The sequence below is a fragment of the Doryrhamphus excisus genome, linkage group LG7 (genome assembly GCF_037039965.1).
Source record: "Doryrhamphus excisus strain RoL-2023G ecotype Guam linkage group LG7, RoL_Dexc_Guam_v1.1, whole genome shotgun sequence".
In the NCBI taxonomy this organism is placed as follows: domain Eukaryota; kingdom Metazoa; phylum Chordata; class Actinopteri; order Syngnathiformes; family Syngnathidae; genus Doryrhamphus; species Doryrhamphus excisus.
Genome location: NC_136363.1, coordinates 13,057,908 through 13,071,329, shown reverse-complemented (window position 1 = coordinate 13,071,329; position 13,422 = coordinate 13,057,908). Strand labels below are relative to the sequence as shown.

Below are 13,422 nucleotides of genomic sequence, written 5' to 3'. Positions count from 1 at the left end.
AAATGGAAGCTGGAGTTGTTTTGTTCCCCTTCAGTCCTGCCCCCTTCTCTCATCTCTTGTCTCCTGCCCCCTTCTCTCATCTCTTGTCTAACTCTTCTCTTTGTGGTCTAGGAAGAGGCCAGATGAGAAAAGATGGAACATTGTTTGTCAAAAGTGAATCCACATTGCAGTAAACGGTGACATCAGAAAAGGATGTGGTCTTATTATCACAATGTTGCTTTGCTGATAGCCACAAATATGCGCTTTATTGCTTTCGGGGACATTTTGTTCAATTGCTTTTCTGTGCTGGGATTCAAAAGTATGAAATAAAACACTTTCACATAGTAGTGGTTTTGCAAAGAAAAGGAAATGTACCCCAATCACTGTAAGTAAGCTTGTGGCCCCCGGAAGCAAGGCCAATACGACTCAACATCATTATTTCCAAGTCGCCATACTTTTGACTAGTACGGTAAAGCTGCACGCTAAACAAGCTAACGAGGCGATGAGGGTATAATAAATAACTTTTCACAGGTGTGGTCATAGTTCCATGTTTTTCCATCCAGATCCATGGTGCACACATGCTGGACACAAAGAAGAAAGGCTGCACATTCCCACAATTCCCACATCTGGCTTTGATCAAGGCTTCTCGGACACAGAAGGAGGCCTTTGTTGTTGTATGTACGAGCACACGTGGCCTCCTGACGTAGGAAATCTGCGTTTATATCATCAAACCAGGCGGGGTCATGATGTGATTGAGCACGAATGACTTTACAGCGAGCCATAAAGATAGCTGTAGGACACCTGGCTGCATGCAAAGCAAAGGTAGAAGGTGTGCATCCACATCCTCCTGTCATCTGTCGCAACAACGACCACTTTGTCAAGTCAACACTGGTTTTTAAGTAAGGTCCACTCGACCATACATACAGTGGTGGGAGATATAACTGAGATGAATTGAGATCAATCAGTGTGGAGAAGGTTATAAAGCCATTTCTAAAGCTTTGGGACCCCAGCAAACAACAGTGAGAGCCATTATCTACAAACGGCAACCACAACTACAAATACCACTGTTCCTAGTACTAATGAGTATTGAGTAATGGAGTTTATATAGCACTATAAAGGGAAATTGACGTTGTTCTTTAGACTAGACTTTTGGTCTTTAAACCAAAACAACTAAGTGGAAATGATGTCATGTGTTTAGTTAGGAAGCTGAGCTGGAAGGACCAAAAGTTCCCCGTGTGAGACCTCAGTGTCATCATTCACATATTAGTCATCAAGTGTTTGGTTCAGTCAACACAACACAACACACACACACACACACACACACACACACAGTGAGTGACTTGGACTTTGATTGACTTTGGCCAAGTGGCACTGAGAGCAACAAGGGTCACCACATCATCCAATCAAATTTGCGTTTTCTTTATCTTGTCCAATCACAATCACGTTTGGACTCAGCTGCCCCCCCACCCCCACCCCACTGTGGGGATATATAAAGTGTCTAAACCCTGCAGGGAGTCACCACCCGGTCCCAATTGTCCTGCACCTCAGGTAAGTCCTTCTGCAAAACTACTTTAAACCTCGAGGTTTTATTTATTTCACCGTTTTATTCCTATTACGCTACTCCATTTTAAGCGCCTGTCATCAGCTGGGATAGGCTCCAGCTCACCCGTAACCTAACGAGGACAAGCAATATTGAAAATGGTACTCAAAAAAATCAGGGCCTAAAAAATATAAAAAGCAGTAATTTATGTACAATTACGTTTGATGCAGTGAAGGTGAAAACAGTCCTAGGGACAATTTTGGACCCTCAGGGTAAATCTTCAACTCTAACAGCCATTTCTTTCTTTAGGTCGCCCCCAGTCTGCAACCATGAAATTCTCCATCGTCGCCGCCTTTGTTGTATTTGCACTGGCTCAAGGTACATTCTAACCTTTTTCTAGGGATGTGTTGTATGTTATGAAATGCAAAAAGACTCACCCGAGTCACCCGAATCCCACAGGTAGCCTCGCACAGGACGCCACAGGCGAGCTCCAGAGGATCAGCCAGTATTTTGAGGAGATGAAGACCAAAATGACTCAGCAGCTGACCGACTTTGTGCGCACTCACGACCTGAACAGCCAGGCCCAGTCAGTATAAAAATACACTATTAGATACCATCTTTTCACTTGATTATGCTTTATCATGTTCAATATATAGTGATTTTAATGATGGAGTTTCTAATATTTTGGTTACCTGGACCCAAAGGGTGAAATTGTACATTGTGCTGCAATGCAAAGTATAACCACTAGGGGTTGGCGTGATACTGAGCGGCAAATGGCGCGCAGTACATTCACGCAACCAGCAGGGGTGCTGTTGAGACGAGTTTTAACGACTTACTATTTTATAAAACACAAAGATTTGTCCTACAAATCAAAATAAAATAAAAAACATACAAACATTTATGCTACCATTTAAAATCTAATATGACATTAAGTTATTATACAGATATCAATTACATCATTCACAATCCTAAGGTGTGTCCCATTCCGTGCATTAATTACCTGCCTCTTTAGCTTATTTTTTTTTAAATCTTCATCTTGGTGTGTTCATGTCTCAAAGAAGGATTGTGGATGACTTTTCCTTTAATACATACCCATCTCTTCCACCCTGCAGGGCCTTCCTGGAAGAGCAGAAGACCCAGTTGGAGCCCCTGGTCGCCAAGATCCAGGAGCAGGTGCAGTCCATTGCCACCAGCGTGGAGGGGCAGGTCCAGCCCATGGCCACCAACTTCCAGGCCCAGATCGAGCCCATGGTGCAGAGGTTCCAGCAGCAGATGGAGGGCCTCATCAAGCAGCTGACCGAGCAGGCCAAGGCCATCACCAACTAAGCAGCTCTCATCTACGTCTCTCCATCATGGAATGCGTTTTTTTTTGCGTTTGGACTTTGCGTGTTTGACGCCTGGCTGAGAAGAACTGGTCGAAAAGTGTGTTTCATCTTTGCAGCAATAAAAAAAGTTGAAACATACCTTGGCACGTTTGTATTTGTCCCACATGAGCGTGACCACCAAACACATTTGCAGAAACCTTTACTTGAGTAAACCTTTCACCAAAGAAAACAAGTCTTTAAATGGCTCCAGCAGAAAATGCTTCTGGTAAAAAATATATACAGCGGCTCATTTACATTTTGTCTAAAACCTCTTCACGTAAAAAAATATTGTACAGATATTTCAATTTTTTAATTTGATGAGCCGTTGGGTTTCCATCAATATATTTTTATATTTTACGGTCATTTTGATTGCATTCTATGATGTTTTATGGTGCCTTTACTTGTGTTATGATCTGATTCTTCTCTCCGTCAGAGCAGTTTACAACCCGAGGAGCCCGTCATATCCTGGAGAATGGATCATCACAAAATGTGGAAAGCAGAAAACAACATTTAACCCCCTGCTGTCAAAGCCAATTAGACTGGGGTACCTTACCTTGGGTCTGTCAGTACGTCTTCTGGGTCGACTCCTTGGCCTGATGGGCCTCAAGCACCGCCACCGCCTCGTCCACCTGATTTCCCATCCAACATAAATCCGGTGTTCAGTTTTTAGTATGATGCTATTCAAAGTTTCTAATTCGGATATACAGTACAGCTAGCTAAAATCATTACAATGCAAAAAAATGGCAGAACCGAACGACACGTTTGTGAGGAGCTGACCTTTGAGCGGAGAGACTCGGGGGACTCCAGCATGTGGAGCAGCTCAGAGTTGTCCATCTCCAGCAGCATGCCGGTGATCTTCCCCGCCAGGTCTTGACGCATGTTCTGTATGAGCGGGAACAAACACTCGCCTGCAGGAAGACGCAAGAGGAACTGGTCATGTACTGGAGAGAACACACTTCAGTTTGCATGCAGAGGCGGGCAAAGCTGCCCGTGGTACACCATCTTGTTGAGTTTACCTATTAAAAACATGTCGGTGGGTTGTCTACAGCCACACTAGTGTTTTTTCTACGCTGTGCTAATGGAAAGACTGCAGCAGTTGTATCCTTTTGGAGACTGTTTTTCTTTGTATTTCAACACATACTTGCATAATAAAGGCATTGTTCTGATGTTAGCAGTGCCCCTGAATGCACCTCGGACGTGGCGTTCCGGGGAGGATTACAGACATGTTTGTGCGTTGGTGCTACTGCGTATATGATGTTGGTATGCACTGCTGTTGATGTGTTCAGGTCAAAGTGAAGTTCTGAATGAGTTTTTGACAGTAAAGGCGAGTCTTACCCAGCATCTGCTTCTGCTCCAGTGGAGGTGCCGCAGCCAGCATGGAGGCCGTCAGAGGCTTCTGTGCCTGAGCGTGGACGGCAGGCTGGGGGAGGACAAGCAGAGACTTCACCGCCCATGGACGGGAAACAAAGTCATCATGGTCTCACAGGAGCCTTCCATTACCTGCTGCGCCGCCGCCGCCACCGCCGCTTGTGGTTGAACATGTTGCATGCGATCCTGAGGACTGCGGACTGCTGTGGAGTACCTGTAGTGCGGAAGGCCATACAAAGGGGTGGCGGACCGGGGGCTGGGAGTCTGGGGTACTGCAAGGACACGTAAGTCATTCAGCACCAGGTGTGTGCACTAGAATCTTGAATGAATAAAGGACCAACCTGCACGCTGGCGGGACATGATGCGGGGCACATGGGTGTGGGAACGCAGGCTGCTGAAGGCCGGGGGGCTTTGAGTGGAGGGGCGTATGGCACCGGGGAGGCTCTGGTAGTCTAATGGTAATGGTAATGGTTTTATTTCATTTGAACATGCATCAGATTCCAATTGAGTGCATCCCATAATCAGTTCCCAGTTCCACATGTCCAAAAGGAGTAGGAAGAAGCAAAGCTTATTAAATCCTACCCCTCCATCTGGTATTTTTACAATCAGTAACTGTTACATTTGTTCACTTCCTGCTTTCCATAATCAGTTTAAGGTTTTTTTTGTTTTTGTTTTGTTTTATTAATAATGTACCTCATACCGAAGTAGGAGGTGATATGAGCATCCAATGCCATAATGGGTACCATAGTAAGTGTCAATATAGTGATATATATATAGCACATCATGACTGGTTCAAGACTCTTCATCCTTGTATTTAGCAAACATCAACTGCTTGTATTGTTTCTTGAATTGTCTCATCGTTGTGCATTGTTTGATTTCCTTACTCAATCCATTCCATAGTTTGATTCCACATACTGAAATGCTATGGCTAGCATAACGTAGTCCCAGCATATAAGTGTTTCAAATGTACTTCTTCCCTGAGATCATATTTCTCCTCTCTTGTAGAGAAGTATTGGATGACATTTTTAGCTAATTGGTTATTTTTAGCCTTATGCATTATTTTAGCTGTTTGAAGATGATCAGCAAGTTTAAATATTTGTGATTTTAGAAATAAGGAGTTAGTATGTTCTCTGTAGGCGGCATTATAAATTATCCTTACTGACCTTTTTTGCAGTACATTTAGCGAATGAAGATTGCTTTTATAGTTATTAGCCCATATTTCCACACAATAAGTAAGATATGGTAGAACCAGAGAGCAATAAAGAGTGTGGAGTGATTTCTGATTGAGAACAAATTTTGCTTTGTTCAATACTGAAATATTTCTGGCCACCTTATGTTGTATATTTGTAATACTTGTAATATGAGGTCTCGGCGAGCACACAATCAGCGATTCATAATATTGGCTGTTGCCCACTGAAGCTATTGACATCTGGTGCATATCTGGAACAAAGTGCAGGCTGGTGGATTTATTCTGATTTCTGGTCACCACATTCAGCAGATGGAGCAGCAGTGAGGCTTTTAAAAAAAAGGTGTGTAATAAACATTACCGCCATCTACAGGATATAAAGTGCAACAGCATTAGTGGCAATAAGCTGGGTTCTGTGCCCAAAGATTCCGTATCTGTTTAGCGGGATCTCCGTTAGAGGTAACCGGTTTATCTGTGTGCGGCTTACCTGCAGCGGTCCAACGTGGGCTCGGGCAAAGCTGGGCCATCTGGGCGCTGGCTGGGAAGTAAGCGGCGCGGCTCTGCGCCTGCGGTAGCGGTGCCAGGAAGAAGCCAGGGGGCACGGCTGCCTGGAAGGGGTTGATGACCTGGCTGGGCACGGCCTGCATGCTGGCCATGTGCCGCATGTACTGGTTGTAGAGGTACGCCTGGCGCTCCTCCTTCCGCTGCGCCAGCGCCACGTAGAGCGGCTTGGTGGCCACGATGCGGCCGTACATTTCCACCACCGCCTTGTTGGCCTCCTCCGGGGAGGAGAAGCAGACGAAGCCGAAGCCTTTGCTGCGGCCGCCGTCCGTCATCACCTGTAATCAACACCATTAGAAAGAAATTGATTGCAGCAATGCGGTGTGGCGTTACCTTGGCGCTGGTTATAATACCAAAGGGGGCAAACTCCTTCCGTAGGCGCTCGTCATCGATGCAGTCGTCCAGGTTCTTCACGTATAAGTTGACACCCTGCAGAACAGACACGCATGCACATGGCGATATATGGAGGCCGGCAAAATGATCAACTTCATTTTCATTCATTGTGTCATGAATTGACTTAATATCTTTCCAAATGCCGTGTTTTAATCTTGCAAGATCTTGTGACGTGAGCTCTTGTGATACCCCTGGATTTGTGACACTTCCTTGTTTTTTACTTCCTAAACGCGACATTCACTCTAACCTCGAGCCAACCCAATATAGGCTTTTTGGAGCCGATTTGCCAATATGCCATATATGGACCGACATCTGATTCCAACTAAAAATGACAACTAAATGCATGACTTGGAACATTTTCTGAATGCTTTTAATAAACGTCTGCGCCCTGTAAATCCTGCATGGAAGGACAAAGTGAAGCGGGTCGCTGTGTAGTCGTGCTACGTTAATGACAGACACGCCAAGTAAACGGTTATATAGGTATAGCTTTTGTTTACCTCACAAAGAAGAAGACCTTGTTTGTGTCAAACAAAGACAGGAACAACATCAAATTAAAAGCACAAAATGAATCCAGAGCCGCCATCCACCAGTACGAGCCTGGACTCTGGGTCTGCCAAAGAGTAGCAGCATTTGGGACCAAATATGAGGTCAAAGTTGGCACGTGCACAATGCTGTGTTCAAGGACCATTCGCCTTTTTTTTAAGCTTGAAAATGCCCAAAATATGTCAAACCTCCTTTAATATCCGTATTTATTTTTGGGCAATTATAGGCTCAGACTCAGCCATCACTGCAATGAGCAATCATAAATGAAGTAAAACACACACCTCATGGTTATGTACAATAAGCTTCAAAATGTGCAATACGGGACTTATGTGAAAAAGATTCATTCATTCAAGTGTGTGCCGCCACGCGATTGATCCATAGACTCCAGTTCCTTTTACAAATGTTTATTTCCATCGTAGAACTAACGTACAAAAAAATAACATGACAAATCACACAGCAGCTAAACATCACTGTGGCATCAAAGTTTATAACAAATATGAACAGCAGTCACCACTTTAGCCTGCTTCTCAATCCACAAAACACTGCTCTTCAGTGTCTAGAGTGCTTTTAAAGTGCCATTTCCACCTCTTGAGCATTTGCCCTACTCATACCTTTGTCAAAATGCACAAGTGCCACCTAACAGCCGTAACGGTCCTTAACTTAAGTAAGTGATGAAGTTTGTTTGCTATAATTCAAAATTTCATATACATTTCAATATAACAGCCTTACAGCTGTAGTCACAAAGGGAAATTCAGGTACAATATAAGCAATACCTTTTGGTTACTGCAATTCTACATTTTGTTTACTGTATATGTTATTGTTTTTGATGTACATATATTTACATTGATTCTGAACAGCACCTGCCACTTTTTATATTTACATTCTTGTTCCTGATTTTATTTTTATTTCTTTGTATTTTTTTTTTTTTCTTTCTACAAAATGCACCTTGGAGTCGCACTCAAATGTCACTATATGCAATACAATGACAATAAAGGGCATTCTGATTCTGAGGCTGTATTGAGTACAAAATAGTATGCTTTATTAATTTTAATTAATGATTAATTTTATTTATTTATTGTATTCATTTTATTGAATTAAATTACATTAATTTATTTATTTAATTTTATTATTTAATTAATAAATATATTTTGGAAAACTGACAAAATTCAAAGTGGTGAGGGATTACTGTGTTGTCTATTTGCTCCCAACTTGGGAAAGAATTTCATTTCCGCTTAATTTGGAGCTCCTACAGAGAGCAAGTCAACAATCTCCAGGGTACACTTTGAAGACCCGAGTCCTGCAGTGTCGGAGCCTTCATGTAGAACCTGGGTCAACCATGTCATGAGGGAAAAGAGATCAACCTACCTGGTAGCGGGTGATGCGATCTTGTTTGATTTGTTCAAACTTCCTCTTCAGCTCAGCCTGACGCTCCACCTTCTTCTGGGCGCGGCTGACGTAGATGGTCCTGCCGTGGAGCTCCTTCCCGTTCATCTCATCCACCACCTGGGAGGCGCTGACACCTAAATAAGCTAGCAACAATGCGGGGTCGCCTCCGTTCCTTCAACCCTCCAGTGAACCTCACCCTCTGTGCGTCCTCGTGCCTCTCGAAGCTGACAAACCCGAAGCCGCGGCACAGTCCATTCTCGTCCCTCATGACGCGGATGCTGGTGATGTTTCCTGGGTGACGCAAAAGAGACGGCGTGCTTAAGCGTCCCGGCTGAAGATCTGATTATCGCTCGGGTGGGGGGGGGGGGGGGGCAACTGACCATATCTACTGAAGATCCCCCTCAGCTTCCTGTCATCTATGTCTTCGCCAAAGTTTTTGATGTAAACATTTGTGAACTCCTTGGCTCGGCTCGCCAGCTCGGCCTTGCGCTCTCTGCGGGATTTGAAGCGGCCCACAAATCTGTTGGAAAGAAAACACACAAGTACATCTCGGTAACATCGGACGCTTCATTTACTTTAGTTTCATTTCAAAGTCGGAATCTTTGACTCACCAAAGTTCTCCAGACCAATGTCAATAACTGCTGTCTGTTTATTGTTAGATTTAACCATAGTTTGGGCACAAGAAGGAATCAAATCCCAATCAAATGTGACATGACTATCACCGCAAGGAGAGCATAGAGTGGAGGGAGCCACCTGCTGTGGCCCAGCAAGGTGCACTGTACTCGGATACACGCTCCAAGCAGCCGGTGTGCCACCACGGAGATTGTTTTGCACTTTTCAAATGCGGCGGCACAACAGAGCCCAGGCGTCATAGCGACGCTGGCATTGGCGGTGATGCACCAGTTTAGGGAAGGCCCATGTCTGTCCCACCGCCATCTTCCCACCTCTTCTTCCCACCTTCTCACAACGGCATCCATTTCGTGGCATATTTAGCAGTGATGAGTATGAAAAAGAAAACCTGCTTACACTTTCCGATCCTTGAGCAGTTTGCCGTTCATTTCCACGATGGCTCTCTCGGCCGCCTCCTGGGTCTCATAGTGCACAAAGCCGTAGCCCTTGGAGCCGTTTTCATCACACGCCACCTCGGAGAAGAAGACGTACACATGTACACAAGCACTGCATTTTTATCCATAACAATATATGTCTTGGGTTGTACCTTGCCCGACAGGATGTTGCCAAAAAAGGAGAAGATGTCGTACAGGATGTTGTTGTTGATGGACTTGTCCAGGTTCTTGATGAAGATGTTGCCCACTCCGCTCTTCCTCAGCGAGGGGTCCCGCTGCCACCACATGATGCGCATGGGCTTCCCCATAATCAGGTCAAAGTTCATGGTGTCCAGCGCATGTTCAGCTGTACGGGTTTAAAAACAAAAATGCTAGGTTACACGTTATAAAGATATCCTAAGTTTGAGAATCATTAAACAAAGTCAGTGATGATATTCATTATTAAATATGATAACAGAATGACTTAACTATAATCATGCGATTATTGTTACCCTGAATGTACTCCATTTGGAATAAGAATAAGAATATGAAAAGTGAAGCTGCAGGGTCAATGAGATCTCATGGAACTCGGGTGGCATCAGTAAAGCTGCAGGTTTAACTGATGAGACAATAAGGTTTGATGGACCAATTCCTAGGGTGTCATTTACCGTCAGCGAGCTGCTGGAAGGTGACACAGGCGTAGCCCAGGGAGCGGCCGGTCACCATGTCCCGACACACCCGGATGGACAGGATGACCCCGATGTGGCTCAGCCTCTCATAGAGCATGGCCTCGGTCACATCCTGGTGCAGGTCGCCCACGTACAGCGCGGCCATGGACGGGTGGATGCTTCGACGTGTTTGTTTTGTTTTGGAAATGTAATTTTAAAAAATCCACCCCCCACACACACACACAACAGGGCAAATCTATGTTTGCGGTCGGCGGGTTGCCAATCAAATGTGCGTGGGCAGCGCCGTTAACGTGTTTGTTTTTTTTATGTGTGCCGCCCCTCCATCGTCACAATCGTCACATAAACACCAACAAATGCAAAATAAAATATATAAACGACGGAACGTGAACGCATCGCCATGAATGGGCCCCTCATTGGCGCTGTTTTACAACTTGAATTGATCGTCATCAGAGGAACGGACGTCAGGGGGCGCGTGCGCCACGTTACGTTGGCTTCTTAAAAGGTGATTTACGCCTTTACCAACGTCACATTATATAAATTACTGGAAACGCGTAGACGGGTTGAGTAATGACACGTAGGACACAACATTAGGTACACCTGCACCAGGGGCGTCACTGGGTTCTGAGGACGGGGTGGGGGGTGGCCTTAGCCCCCTGGAGAGGCACAGGATATGAATGAATGTAGTAGACGTTCAAAAAAATCATAAATAGTGGAGATACTCAATTGTTTTAGGTCACCATTAAATGGTGTTAAGTAATTAAGTAATTAAGTACACACAATCTACACTGAAAAAACGCTGCTCAAGCTCTGCAACCATCAATATAATAATCATTATATCATATGTATTATATATATATATATATATATATATATATTACATCATTATATATTATATAATCATACAATCATGATTATTATCTTATTAATTAGCCTATTATTACTATCATCATTACTATCATCTGATTATTACTACTACTACTAGTAGTAGGTTAGTACTAGCCTGCTTTTGCCCTATGAAATTTGTCAGACATTTTTTTGTAAAAATAAAATCAATAAAACAAATCTATACAAAATATAAAATTATTTAGGGGAGTTTAAGAACATTTTAGGGGAACTGAAGCTCCCCTAAAGTAGGCCTAATGATGCCACTGACCTGCACAATCCAACACGCTACACTTCAAATTCCAACAATGCTTTTTTTTTTACATTTATTGTGTGCATGTAGGGTACACACACCGGCTCTTTCTAATGCTTTATCTTCCATTAGCTACACAAACACCAACACACTAAATACATAATAAAGTGCAATAGTGCATTATGGGGTCAAGTGCTGAAAACCACATCAAAATGCGGAATCTATCACGAGTGTTTGGACCTCTCCCCGTCCATTCTCATGTCATGGCCTATTCCAGTGACACAGGAATACATCACTTAGTACCAGTCACAGTTCCACGGGTCCAAAAAGGAGTAGGAAGGCGTAAAGCAGACGCAGATTGATTCTGGAAGACGAGAGCGAAACAAACTTGTTGGTGGTAAAACTCATCAGGAGTAGAAATGAAGAATAGAAACCCAGATGTTTTAAATATCAAAACTACTGAAGAAAAATGCAGTAGTTTTAGGGATGAAGCTTTTCATCACAAAACAGGAAAAAAGCAGCCTAAATGTCTAATGGAGCCTAATACTCCAGTGTTACTCAACTGTTTATATCAGAGCTGTGGATAGGCACACGTTGTGAGAAACATGTGGGCCGCACAAAGGAGACAGGCTACGGACTGTACCGAGACAGGGGTACCTCCGAATTTGATGGCATTTCAGAGGTATGTAAACAACACATGGCTGGGCTGTGTCGGCACGAAATGTCAATTTTCTTCCGCTTATCAGGGGACAACATTGTCAGTAGGGAAGTCCAGACTTCCTGGTCCCCGGCCACTTTTTCCAGTTCCACTGGGAGGACCCCCTCCATAATCACTCCAGTGTGTCCTCGGTCTGCCCCAGGGGTCTTCTCCCGGCATCCGGACTAGATGCCCAAGCCTCCTCTGGATGTGAGGGAAGTCATTTCAGCAGCTTGTATCCGTAATCCCGTTCTTTCGGTCTTGACCACACTCCCACAGACTGTTTAAGTCTAGTACACATCAGTAGTACACACGACAAGCAGGATTTTTACACTGCAGGTAAAACCATGTTTTGAAAATTTCAGCTGTCCATTTCATATCTCATGTTTATAGCATTGTTCTTTTTCCTCCTTAATAAAAAAACGTTGCTTATATAAATGTTAAAATAATAAAATAATGCTCATTTAACACCAGTAACACTGCTTTAACATCTTTTTAAATACTTCAGACTCTAAAGAGGCTCTTTTTCTTTTATCATGTAACATTTAAGTTTATTCATCATTTAAGTTATCAGACAAACCTTGCATGGTCTTCCAAAGTCCAGCAACAGCCGTCATCCCCGTCCAGGACATTCCATACGGAAGCTTTGTAATACGTCCAGAATAAGATCATTCCGTCCAGTCCAGGACATGATGTCCATCCACTCATCTTCTTCCGCTTATCCGAAGTCCGGGCAGACCGACCAGGCATGTGGACGACACGGCTCTTAGGAGTCGATTCTTTAAAGTGTACAGGCTCCTTGTTTTGGTTTTGACTCAGTCGTATCAGCAGGCGCGGCAGAGGTTGCAGACACACGACGAGCACACAAGCAGTGGCAGTTCTGACTTAGAATGACGCCTATAAAAGGTGATATTGTATTTTCATATCACTGTGGGCCCAGCGATGTTGCCTGGCAATGTTCTCCACCCGGATCCAAATCCTGAAATTGCTCCTCTCTTCAGGTGGTTAGCACAACCGTATGTCAGCCAGTTAATGTTATTTGACAAAAAACATGTAATTATCAGTCACTAGTGCCACACAATAAGTTTTTACCAAACTTTGGATATTATTCTTTACAAACCTCGGTGTAGTTTTCCCCCACCAGAAGCTCATTAATTGTCAACAGAACCTTGCCTTGTCACGTCATGCTTTCAGTGGGTCCACCCCGAATATGTCTGAAACAATTTCACTTCTTCCGGGGTCAAGAGTGACGTAAGCAGTGACCCTTCAACTTTCAGGACTTTACAGCAGCGACATCAAGTGGACAAGTAAGAGAACGCCATGCGAGTCACTTAGATTTTAATGTTTTATTGTTAAGCACCTCAGACCGTGACAATCGATATTGTACAGCGTGTAAATAATAAAGAAATAGTGATTGGTTGCTTCCCATTATGCGTTTAATGTTACCATAAATTGGAGGCAAACCAGGAGGTGACCACTGAGGGGCGTCGTTGTCATCCAAAATGGCGGGCCGTCAACATTGCCTAGCACCCTCAAAC

General features: G+C 43.9%; 2 protein-coding genes across 4 annotated transcripts; one reads left to right on the top strand and one right to left on the bottom strand.

Moving 5' to 3' along the window:
• Positions 1-1,430: 1,430 nt before the first annotated feature.
• On the top strand, positions 1,431-2,982 carry LOC131101416 (type-4 ice-structuring protein-like). The gene is made up of 4 exons (XM_058046532.2): positions 1,431-1,527; positions 1,829-1,897; positions 1,979-2,105; positions 2,632-2,982. Exons 2-4 carry the CDS (start codon positions 1,849-1,851, stop codon positions 2,843-2,845), a joined length of 390 nt encoding a protein of 129 aa, XP_057902515.2. The 5' UTR covers positions 1,431-1,527; positions 1,829-1,848; the 3' UTR covers positions 2,846-2,982.
• Positions 2,424-13,103, bottom strand: pabpc1b (poly A binding protein, cytoplasmic 1 b). Of its 3 annotated transcripts, none has more exons than XM_058046521.2 (14): positions 10,032-10,244; positions 9,537-9,730; positions 9,347-9,462; positions 8,701-8,840; positions 8,517-8,611; positions 8,300-8,437; positions 6,332-6,427; positions 5,925-6,276; positions 4,593-4,703; positions 4,384-4,523; positions 4,219-4,303; positions 3,661-3,791; positions 3,437-3,512; positions 2,424-3,348 (listed from the first exon to the last, which is right to left on the bottom strand). In XM_058046521.2, the coding sequence occupies exons 1-13, from the start codon at positions 10,195-10,197 to the stop codon at positions 3,447-3,449; spliced, it is 1,830 nt and encodes a 609-aa protein (XP_057902504.2). In that variant the 5' UTR covers positions 10,198-10,244; the 3' UTR covers positions 2,424-3,348; positions 3,437-3,446. The 3 variants fall into 3 exon arrangements, with proteins under 3 accessions (XP_057902504.2, XP_078648269.1, XP_057902506.2); XM_078792143.1 differs by lacking the exon at positions 10,032-10,244 and adding an exon at positions 12,465-13,103 and having other exon boundaries at positions 2,426-3,348; XM_058046523.2 differs by lacking the exon at positions 10,032-10,244 and adding an exon at positions 13,005-13,082 and having other exon boundaries at positions 2,426-3,348.
• Positions 13,104-13,422: the final 319 nt, after the last annotated feature.

What these genes read in the sequence shown, in the direction of transcription:
- LOC131101416 (XM_058046532.2), top strand. Translation starts at nt 1,849, where the DNA reads ATGAAATTCTCCATCGTCGCCGCCTTTGTTGTATTTGCACTGGCTCAA. An exon ending in TGTATTTGCACTGGCTCAAG is followed by an intron (nt 1,898 to 1,978) that starts GTACATTCTAAC and finishes CGAATCCCACAG; the next exon opens with GTAGCCTCGCACAGGACGCC. An exon ending in GACCTGAACAGCCAGGCCCA is followed by an intron (nt 2,106 to 2,631) that starts GTCAGTATAAAA and finishes TCCACCCTGCAG; the next exon opens with GGCCTTCCTGGAAGAGCAGA.
- pabpc1b (XM_058046521.2), bottom strand. Translation starts at nt 10,197, where the DNA reads ATGGCCGCGCTGTACGTGGGCGACCTGCACCAGGATGTGACCGAGGCC. An exon ending in GCAACATCCTGTCGGGCAAG is followed by an intron (nt 9,463 to 9,536) that starts GTACAACCCAAG and finishes TTCTTCTCCGAG; the next exon opens with GTGGCGTGTGATGAAAACGG. An exon ending in GGAGCAGAAGCAGATGCTGG is followed by an intron (nt 3,792 to 4,218) that starts GTAAGACTCGCC and finishes GTCTTCCTGCAG; the next exon opens with GCGAGTGTTTGTTCCCGCTC.